A 12,173-nucleotide genomic window follows, 5' to 3' on the forward strand; every position below is an offset into this window, starting at 1 on the left:
TTTCTGAACAAGTTTAACTTTATGTAAATTTATATAAGATTTCTGATGAAATTTTTTTTTGCTTCTGTAATATCTGGTAATTTGGCCGGTTATCCGGCCGGATATCCGGTAATTTGGCCGGATAACCGGATATTTGCCGGATATCCGGCGTTGGCCGGATATCCGGTATCCGGTATCCGGCCAAAAAAGTATCCGGCCCAACCCTACTTACAATATACTTATTATTTTTCAGACTAAGCTAAACAATTAAATTATTTTAATGAATGTGCGAATCTTTTTTATGCCATCCAAAATCAGGTATTGAAAATTGAAAATTTTATCAGATTTGATATTTAGTTCTTACTATTTTATCCTATTACTAATGGACTCAAGGGGCACTTGAGGAGAGGGTAGTTGAATCCCAAAACCCATTTTTTATTTAGATTATAAAATGGTTTTTAAAAAAAAAAATTTGGGAGGGAGGTTGACACCTCCCCCTTTAACAGCATTTTTTACTTTAGTTTTAGATTTTTTAAGGGGGAGATTTTATACTAGTGGCGATTTCTCTCGGGAGGGTGGTAGTGCCCTCCCCCAAGATAGTTACAAACCTTCCCGGGACCTCTGAGAAGATACCCTGTTAAAAAGAACCTGATCGGTTAGCGATATCCTTCAGTACAGACAAACAGACAGACATCTTGTTACTTTATTATAAGGATTTACAGTAAGACCTCACTAAACACAAAACCAAGTTTTCCATTTTAAGAAAGCTTCCAATAGGTTCTGCGATGGTTTGAGGCTATTTTGATTTAAACTTGTAATATGTTGGATTGACAATTAGAGGGATACCACTCTCATCAAATTATACATTGAGGAAAATTTGGATTAGTCGTATATATTTAGAATATGACCTATATACAAACAATATCAAACAATTTCTGTAATGCACAGGAAATGCGTCGTTAGAGAAGACACATCTAATTAATGATAAGGAAATGTGTATCTTTAACTTTATCTCAAAAATATTTTTACCTCCTTAATGGCTCTATTTAATTTTGTAATATTTTAGGATTTAATCAACTACAATGGTCAAGAATACTCTCCAGATAGATAGTTTTTACAGACACAATACAGTTCAAAGTGTGAATTATGCGACTAAATTATTTACATATTCTTATTAGTAGAAATAGTACCTATAGTTCTTTAACTATGTATGTGTGGCTTCCCTGTTTTTAGGGTTTTTTTTAACCCAACCTAACCTAGTATTAAACAATTCAAAAGTTTATATGATTGTTATATGATCTTATCAAATTCAAATTCTTATTTTAATGATTTTCATTATGTTTGATAATATCAAAATAGTCTACAAATCCTATTTCTAATTATACTTAGTTACTAGAGACAGCTTTTACTCATAATTTTCTTACAATGTCTTTTTTTCTAAATTAAAATATTTCTATTCAAATCTTGTTAATAGTTTTGTTTGATTTATTTATATCCTATTATTAGACTTTTGTTAGTTGTAAAATGATAATCATATATATTTTCAGACAGAACATAAAATGTAATACGCCTTAACAGTATAAAGCTGAAGTCAATAAAAATTATAAACATCAAAAGAAAGAAAACTTTAGTGTAAGTTTATTAGATTAAAGTAACTCAAAGTCTGTCTATCTGTAATAATAATAAATAACTTTGCTTACCACTGATATTCAGTTTTACTCTTTGTTGAGGTGTAGTATAATTTTTTTAAAGGAAAAGTCAGATGGAAAATTTCTCTGCAAACTATTCTTTTTTCATTCATTTAAAAACACGGTTTAAGGGCAAAAAATTATCATTTACTTTTCTACTGAGGAATATAATATATGAAATATTATATATAAATATTATATTATTATTTCAGGTGCAAGATTAGTTAACTGTTCATCATGTTGTCGTGTTATATTTGCCGCAAGAAATTTTCATTCAAGAGCGATTTGCTAATACATTTAGATTTCATGAAGAAAACAAGCCATTCAAATGTGAATTGTGTGAAGAAACATTTTCAGAGGATAGTATTTTATTCATACAGGAGAGAAACCGTTCAATTGTAATTTTTGTAAACAGGCGTTTTCAGAAAGTAGTGACCTGACTAAGCACAAGAGGATCCATAAAGGTGAGAAACCATACTCTTGTAATACATGTGAAAAAGCTTTTAATAAGAATCATGATCTGACAAGACATAAAAGGATCCATACAGGAGAGAAGCCTTACTCTTGTGATACATGTGTAAAAGCTTTCCGTACAAGTACAGAGTTAACTGCCCACAAAAGGATCCACATTGGGAACAAGCCATACTCTTGTGAGTTATGTAAGATATATGTTTGCTCTAATTTAGAACTTCTAAGACATAACAAATCAGCTGAACATCTCAACAAGCTGGAACCGACTAAGAATACAATTCTACCTTCTACTTCTACCAGTTTTGTTGATTGTGGTGAAGCTGATATTAAACTAGAGATAAAAGAAGAAGAAACTCTTGATGAAGATCCTCTCTCTGTCAACATGGAGGCGCAGAATGTTAAAGAAACTATAAAACAGGAAATAGATGAAGAAGAAATTCAGGATAAAGATTCTCTTTCTTGTAAACGGAATCCTGATGAGGATCATATAAATATTATTGACATAGTCGAACATAAAGTTGAATATGATTAAGTCTATGATAGTATTGATTTTATCAAAAAAAGAATTTAATAAGAAATATCCATTTTCAGTAAATGAAATTGTTGTATAAAAATATTACTTACCTACAAAGTTATTTTATTTCTTTGTTATATACACAAGACTTTTTTCACTTTTTTATTTTGTTATATATTTTTAAATTTAAGTTATCTCTCAGTGTAAACCAGTAATTCTTGTTCGTAAAATTTTTTTATTTATTTATTATTTTTTTATTTTCAGAATATGAAAATGAAATTTTCTTACATGGTATATAAAAAATATCACGAATAAAAACAGGTACATAGTTATTGCTTTAGGCATTGAAGTAAGGCCATAGGTTATTAAGTAGAGATAAAGGATTTCTTTTTAGATGTATTTTTGATATAAAGATGTAGATTCACGACATGCATTTAATGAACTACATATTTTTTTTCTTAAATTACATGTATTTTATATAGGTGTCTTATTTTCACAAAACCAACTTAATTTAAAGGTTCCTAATTTTGCTGTATGTAATACACTAGATGTTAATCATTACTTTTGTAACCTATGCCTTCAATCATTTCACTGAAATGTTATTTTTAACTACAACAAATTGTACAAATTTGGGTGTACCTCAAACACTGCCAGATAAAAGTTAATTTTTCATTCAAATATCTTTTTTTGTCAACACATAATTATCATATTCTATAAAAACATTTTATGTTTCCCTATTTCAAGTACCTAAACTCGTTAAATGCTCTTCATACAACTGTCCCCTTCAAATAGAAACTATCTTGTAGACAGGATTTAGACTTGGATAGAATAATTAAGATTAAGTGAAAAAAGATATAAAGTTTGTTACTGGATATTTCTTTTTATACTTTTAATATCATAGACGAAATGTTTTTAGAAAGAAAATTAACTTTTATTTGACAGTTTTGAAGATACACATAAAAATGGTTAATTTGTGATTTTTAAGTTTCCCATTTTATAAAGATGATTGCAAAAATAATATTTTACATTGGTATTTTATAGGGAAATATTTAATGAATAATATGGCATCACTTATATTAAGTTAGATCTCATTATTAGATTTGTACTACATATGAAATAATGATTTTTTTTTATTTTCAGACAACATAAAGTCAACATAAAGAGAAACAAACCTCGCATAGTCTCAGTTCAGAAAATTAAAGTAAGTTAGATTGTAACAAGTAAAAGGATAGATTTATCCACAACATTAAATAACATTGACAGACACACCCAACATATAGAGTAGCTATAACAAATAAGATAAGGATGTAGAGAGAATATTTTTTATAAAGTACATCTGGATTGCTTTTATATACATAGTGACGGACACTCCCTACATATAGCTAAACTTATTAATTTCCATTCTACACAAGTATTATATTAGATATTTATTCCAGGTGCAAGAAAAATTAATAATCCATCATGAACAAGTGTCATATCTGTGCTAAGAAATTTTCTACAAAAAGCAATTTAACAGTACATAAGAGAATTCATACAGGAGAGAAGCCATTCAAATGTGATACATGTGAAAAGGCTTTCTCACAACAAAGTGCATTAATTACTCATAAGAAGATCCATAAAAGGGAAAATCGATACTCTTGTGATACTTGTGGAAAGACTTTCCGTCTCAGTAAAGAGTTGACATTACATAAAAGGATGCACACAGGAGAGAAGCCATACTCGTGTGATACATGTGACAAAGCTTTCCGTACAAAGTATGAGTTTAATTATCATTTTACTGAGCATGAGAAGCCATACTCTAGTAAATTAACTCTACACAAGTGTCATATCTGCAGCAAGGAATTTTCTATGAAGAGTAGTTTAATAAGTCATATGAGAATTCATACAAATGATAAGCCATACTCTTGTGATACATGTAAAAAAACTTTCCTATATCAATGGGAATTAAATAACCATAAGAGGATCCATACAGGAGAGACGCCATACGCCTGTGATACATGTGACAGGGCTTTCTCTCATATAGGTAATTTAACTCAGCATAAGAGGATCCATAAATCCAGTTGGAATTTTGTCACACCTTCTGCTTCTACCAGTTTTGTTGATTGTGGTGAAGCTAATATAAAGATGGAAATAAAAGATGATGAAACTCTTTATGAGGATCCTATATCTATAAAGATTGAGGCTGAGAGTGTGGAAGTAATTATAAAAGAGGAAATACAGGAGGAAGAAGGAATTGAGAGTGAAGAATTCGTTTAAGAGATAGAAATAAAAATGTTTGATGAATGCATGACCCTAAATAGCGAATTTGTTGTAAATGTCTTTTAAAAAGTGCTTAATTATGTTTATTTATGTTTGTATTTAAGATTTAATAATATGTGTAAATAATATTACTTTTCCAAAAATAATTTTTTTTTTAAATCATAATTCTTTAAACAAACTGTGTAAATAGTTAGTATCTTATATATTTTGTTTGCTTTATTGATTAAACATAAACATGTGTCGTCCTAAGATTTGATGTAGTGTGTAAATGATATTACTTCTCCAAAAATTATTTTAAAGAAAAAAATCATAATTCTTTGAAAAAAAAACGTTATTTGTAAAAATGTGTAAATAAGTACCTAGTATCTTATATACTTTGTTTGCTTTATTGATTAAACTTAAATCTGCGTTGGCCCAACCCTGTGGGGCTACCTTGTACATATACATACCCAATTTACCCTAACCTAAAATTGAATACTAATTGATATAATATTGTAAATATTAATTGCATTTCCACTAAATCATTTAGTTACCGTTTCTGTTTATACATTTTTCTATCCTATTGAGCAAGGTATTTCTACCATTTCTAGTTTTTATTATTTCTTATTTTCAATTAGTTCTTAAAATTAAAATTGTGTTACTTGTAAAATTATTATTATATTTATTTTCAGACTGAATAAAAAATGAATTGAGACTCAATGATTATAAATAGAAAGAACAAACGAATTATTTGAGTTTGCAAAGTAAAGTAAGTCAGCTTATATATAATACAAATATTATGTAGCAGAATCTTTAAAATCTTAATATTTAAGATAAAGTATGTATATCTGTCTGTCATAAAAGTGAATTAGTTTGCTGTAACAAAAATATCATTAAAAAAACAGTTGGGGTTTGGGATGATTGTTTTCTATAGTATGTATTTAAAATTAAAGCTCAAGATAGTAAGGGGGGGGGGGGGTTTTAATGCAACCATCTCGTAATCAGTGAGCAAATGGCACTTAGAATTCGAATTTCGAGCTGAAATTTTGCATGAGTAATCCTTGGTAGGTCTATTTTCCCTAAATTGAACAAAAAGTTGGAAAAGTAACGGCTGGCGGCTGGCAGCTCAGCCGTTTAGCCGTTTTTTGCCTATTTTTTGGGCAAATTCATCATTAATTACGTAGGAATCAACATTTTAAAACATATTTTTGGTTTAATTCATGTTAAATGATAGCAATAACCATTTTTTAAATTTCTAGTACCAGCTGCTGAACGGCTAGAACCGGATGAAAACGGCTATTAGCGGCCAAGAGTATGAAGGGTAGATAGGGCTTGTGATATGTCTAGGGGTAGGTTTTTATGGGTGCGGAGCTCAAAAATATTACTAAAAATAGTGATGGCCAATCCATATGGCAGCTGGGTAACAGCTGCAGCTCAGCTGCGAGCGGCCAAGAGTAGAATTAGTAGATAGGGCTTGTGACGTATCTAGTGGTAGGTTTTTATGGGTGCTGAGCTCAAAAATGCTACCAAAAATAGTGGCGGCCCATCCATATGGCAGCTGGGTAACGGCCGCAGCTCAGCTGGGTAACGGCCGCAGCTCAGACGGGAGAGGCCAAGAGTAGAATGAGTACATAGGGCATGTGACGTGTCCAGGATTAGGTTTTTATGGGTGCTGAGCTCAAAAATGCTACCAAAAATAGTGGTGGCCCATCCATTTGGCAGCTGGGTAACGGCCGCAGCTCAGCTGGGAGTGGCCAAGAGTAGAATGAGTAGATAGGGCTTGTAACGTGTCTAGGGATAAGTTTTTATGGGTGCTGAGCTCAAAAATGCTAAATGCAAAATGGTAATTTAATTCGACATAACAGGATCCATACAGATGAGAAGCCATACTCTTGTGACACTTATCATTTATTAACATTGGTGATTTTATAAAGCATAGAAGGATCCATAAATAATTATCATATTTATTTTCAGACTAAATATATCAAATGAAATATGACTCAAGATCATAAAACGGAATTCTAGAGAAACATAAAAGGAAACAGAAATCTAGCTTAAGTTTTATCTTAGCAAATTAAAGTAAGTAAATGTCTGTCTGTCCATATAAAAAAAATTCACTTACCACTGAAATAATTTAGTTCTCTTTTTAAGGAATCTTTATATAAGTCTAGGTTATTGTTTTTTGTTAGAGTGTAATACAAACTTATAATGGAAAAAATTTCCATTTATTTTTTCTTTCATTTATTATAAGAATGGTTTCTCTCAATATACCTAATATGCCTAATCAAGGTCAGAACCCATCCCCCCCCCCCCTCTAGAGTGCAAGGTAATCTTATGTGTGTTTGTGTTTTATTTTAGGTTAGGTTAGGTTATATTGGGTACAGGATTGTCAGGATAAAAGAAAAAAAACTCAATATCTCGTATTTTCTTTTTTTTAGGGGGGAGTGATTCTAATGCTTGCTTGGCAAAGTAAGAATTAATTTGATTGGTTGATCTTCCCCCACTCACCCAATCAAAGATGAAATAATAAAGATTAATTGATTTACTTCTACTCAAGAATTGCATTAAATAAATGTTTATCTCAGGTGCAAGAACAAATAATAACCCATCATGATCAAGTGTAATATCTGCAGCAAGGAATTCTCTAGAAAGAGCCATTTTACAATACATATGAGAATTCATACAGGAGAAAGGCCATATAGGTGTCATATCTGCTGCAGGGAATTCTCTACAAAGGGTAATTTAACATTGCACATGAGGATCCATACAGGAGAGAAACCGTATTCTTGTGATACATGTGAAAAAGCTTTCCGTACAAATGCACATTTAACTGATCATAAGAGGATCCATACAGGAGAAAAGCCGTACTCTTGTGATACATGTAATAAGGCTTTCTCAAAACAAAATGTATTAGCAGAACATAAGAGGATTCATACAGGAGAGAAGCCATACTCCTGTGAATTATGCAAGAAATCTTTTAATGATAGATCAAACTTTACAAGACACATTAAAACTGCTGGACATCTCAATAAGTTAGCTGAGAGTGTGGAAGTTATTATAAAAGAGGAAGAATTTGTATAAGTAGATAAACATTTGTTGTAAATGTCTTTTAGCAAGCGCTTTGTTAAAAATTTACTTTTGTATTTAAGATTTGATAAACGTGTAAAGTAATGGGGTTGATGCACGAAATGCATTTGAACTTGAATTTAATGAACCACATGTTTTTTATAGGGCATATATTTGAAAAATTTAAATTTTCTACCACTAGTTTTGAAAAAATCAAGACTGAAATCTTGATTTTTACGTACACAAATTAGAGATTTAGGAAAGCAACTCAATTCTGCCTGGTAATTTATTTTCATTTCAAATATCTTCATAGTTAACCAGTATATATCTCATATTCTACAAAAACATTTAGAGGTTCACTACTATAAGTACCCCCAATTTGTTAAATGCACTTCGTGCAACTCTACCTTATTTAACTTTTCTGAAAATGATTTTAAACACAAAATCATGATACTGAAGAAAAAAATGTTATTGGAACCTAGATTAAAAATGTTTAAATAGAGAGTATCATATATATTATATACTTTGTTTCCTTTATTGTTTAAACACAAATCTGTGTTGCCCTAACCCTGCTGCGGGGATACCTTGTTCATGTACATACCCAATTTACCCTAACCTAAGTTTGAGGAATACTTATTTATACAAAGTTGTAAAAATTAATTATATTTTAACTAAATCATGTAATTTTTGTTCTCCAATTCATTTTCTTATATTCAATTAATAAGATCTCATTATTAGAATTGTGTAACTTGTAAAATCATTATTTTATTTATTTTCAGACTGAATATAAAATGAATTGAGACTCTAAGATTATAAAAAGAAAGAAAACACGAGTAATTTTAGGTTAGCAAAGTAAAGTAATTTTCTTTTCTATATACCTAACAAATATTATGCAACAGAATATTTATATTAAAGTTGTAGAATGTCTGTCTGTCTGTAATAAAAGTGAATTAGTTTTTTGTCATAAAATATTATTTTTAAAAAAATAGGTGTTTGAGATGGTTTATTCTATTTTATGTATTTCAAATAAAAGCTGTAGATAGAAATTGAATAAAACATCAAAATTAGATCGGATAATAATACTATAGTCATGTACATGTAAGACAATAGAAGAGAAAGTGGGGTAAGAATTAGATGTAAGAGGAGAATTTTCCTATAAAAGTATATCTTCGTGACAACCATTATTTGTCTGGAAAGAAACATGACTCTTGATAGAATGTCTAAAGGGAATATTGAAGCTAACTACATTTATATTATCACAATGAGAATAAAATATCTTGTCTTCTCCAGCTTGAAGTAGCTCGTCGTTGAAAGTCTAAAATGAATAAAACACATTATGATATGTGAACGCTTGAATACTTTTACCTATATAGTTACGGACACACCCTACGAATAGAGTAGCTATAATAAATGAGATATAGATGTAAGGAGATTAGTTCTCATAGAGTAATTTTAATGGAGCAAATCTAAAATACGTTGGCCTACATTATGATGGACAGCTCTGTTATTTCAATTGTGCATAAGTATTACATTAATATTATTTATTCCAGGTGCAAGAACAATTAATAATCCATCATGAACAAGTGTCATATCTGCTCCAAGGAATTCTCTTCAAATAGTAATTTAACAAAACACATGATAACTCACACAGGAGTGAAGCCATTCAAATGTGACACATGTGATAAAGCTTTTCTTACAAGTAATAGTTTAACTGTCCACAAGAGGACTCATACAGGAGAGAAGCCATACTCCTGTGATACATGTTAAAAGGCTTTCTCTCGACCAAGTAATTTAGCTAACCATAAGAGGACCCATCCAGGAGAGAAGCCATACTCTCGTGGTACATGTAAAAAGACTTTCAAGAGACAAAGTGAATTAAACATACACAATAAGATCCACACAGGAGAGACGCCATACGCCTGTGATACATGTGACAGGGCTTTCTCTCATCCAGGTCATTTAACTATGCATAAGAGGATCCATAAGTCCAGTTGGAATATTGTTACACCTTCTGCTTCTACCAGTTTTGTTGATTGTGTTGAAGCTAATATAAAGATGGAAATAAAAGAAGAACAAACTCTTGATGAGGATCCTATATCTATAAAGATTGAGAGTGAAGAATTTGTTTAACTAAATAAAAATTTGATTGATTGATTTGACTAAATAAAAATAAAATGTTTAATAAATGCTTGGACCTTAATTGCCATTTTGTTGTAAATGTCTTTTAAAAAGGAATTAATTATGTTTATTTATGTTTGTATTTAAGATTTAATAATATGTGTAAATAATATTGCTTTTCCAGAAATAATTTTAAAGAAAAATCACAATTCTTTGAAAATAGGTGTTTGCTTTTTATGGTTATTGTTTAAACATAAATCTTATCTAACCATTTGGGGTTCCTCGTACATACCCAATGTACCCTAAACTAAGTTTGATAATACTAATTGATAAAAATTGTAAAAAATTTAAAAAATCATTTAGATACTATTTCTGTTAAATATTTTTTCTGTCCTTCTCTTGAATGCCAAAATACACCTACTTTAATTTTTGTAAAGCAATTGTATGTTTATTTTCAGACAGAATATAAAATGAAAGAAGACTAAATATTATGAAAAAATGAAATAGGACTAAATATTATAAATCTTAATATTTAAACATAAAAAGAAAGAAAAAATATAGGTATGTTTTATTCTATCAAAGGAAAGTAAGTAAATGTCTGTCTTTCCATATAAAACATTTTTGCTTACAATTGAAATGATTTAAAGGAATATTTATGAGTATGTGTTTTTTGTTGGAATATAGTACAAACCTATACCTAAGGGAAAAAGGCTACTGGAAAAATTCCAACTCTTTTTTTTTTCTTTTATTTAAAATAAGATTTGTATTCCCTCTATATTTCGAGGTAGTCTTTTGTTTATTTGTGTTTTACTTTAGGTCAGGTTAGGTTAGGTTATATTGGGTACAGGTATTAGAAATTGGATACTGGAATTGCTTTAGATATGAATATTTATCTCAGGTGCAAGATTAATTAAGAATCCATCAACCATGAACAAGTGAACATATTCTTATCCACTTGGGCACATATAATAGTCAAAGATATAATTAGGGCAAAGAATTATCCTTTACTTTTCTACTCAGGAATATAAGATATGAAATATTATTTATTTCAGGTGCAAGAATAGTTAACAGTTCATCATGTTGTTGTGTTATATTTGCCGCAAGAAATTTTCAATCAATAGTGATTTGCTAATACATTTAGAAATTCATGAAGAAGATAAGCCATTCAAATGTGAATTGTGTGAAAAAACATTTATTGATGTTGGTAGTTTAGTAGCACACATGAGAATTCATACAGGCGAGAAACTGTATAAATGTAATTTATGTAAACAGGCGTTTTCAGACAGGAGTGACTTAACTAAGCACAAGAGGAACCATACAGGTGAGAAGCCATACTCTTGTGATACATGTGGAAAATCTTTTCATACAAATAGTGCGTTAATTGTTCATAAACGGATCCATACAGGAGAGAAGCCATACTCTTGTTACACATGTAAAAAGGCTTTCACGCAACAAAGTGCATTAATTCTTCATGAAAGGATCCATATACTTGTGATACATGTGACAAAAAATTCCGAACAAATGGTGAGTTAAATTTCCATAAGAGGATACATACAGGAGAGAAACCATACTCTTGTGATACATGTGAAAAAGCTTTCAGACAACAAAGTGGATTAACTGTCCATAACAGGATTCATACAGGTGAGAAGCCATACTCTTGTGACATGTGTCAGAAATTTTATAAATCAAAATCACAATTTTGCATACATAATAATTCAGTTGGACACCTAAAGAAGTTGAAATCTACTAAGAATACAGTTCCACCTACTGCTTCTACCAGTTTTGTCGATTGTGGTGAAACTGATATTAAACATGAGATAAAAGAAGAAGAAAATCTTGATATGGATCCTCTCTCTATCAACATGGAGGCTTAGAGTGTAGAAGAAACTATAAAAGATTAATTAAATTAGGAAGAAGAAATTGAGAGTAAAGAATTTGTTTGAAAAAAGAATTAACCTAGATTGCGAATATTTTGTAAGCATCTTTTAACAAATGCTTTATTATAAACACATTTATGTTCGTATTTAATTTATCCTAACCTAAGTTTGAGGAATATTTATATACAAAGTTGTAAAAACTAATTATATTTCAACTAAATC

At 30.1% G+C, this 12,173-nt stretch overlaps 1 protein-coding gene across 1 annotated transcript; it reads left to right on the forward strand.

Moving 5' to 3' along the window:
• The first annotated feature begins 1,262 nt into the window (after positions 1 to 1,262).
• LOC145319875 (uncharacterized) lies at positions 1,263 to 5,487 on the forward strand. The gene is made up of 4 exons (XM_080162279.1): positions 1,263 to 1,268; positions 2,032 to 2,973; positions 3,793 to 3,853; positions 4,089 to 5,487. The coding sequence occupies exons 1-2, from the start codon at positions 1,263 to 1,265 to the stop codon at positions 2,668 to 2,670; spliced, it is 645 nt and encodes a 214-aa protein (XP_080018405.1). The 3' UTR covers positions 2,671 to 2,973; positions 3,793 to 3,853; positions 4,089 to 5,487.
• The last annotated feature ends 6,686 nt before the right edge of the window (positions 5,488 to 12,173 follow it).

Source organism: Acartia tonsa, chromosome 5, assembly GCF_053477335.1.
Source record: "Acartia tonsa isolate MP-2025a chromosome 5, ASM5347733v1, whole genome shotgun sequence".
Lineage (NCBI taxonomy): Eukaryota > Metazoa > Arthropoda > Copepoda > Calanoida > Acartiidae > Acartia > Acartia tonsa.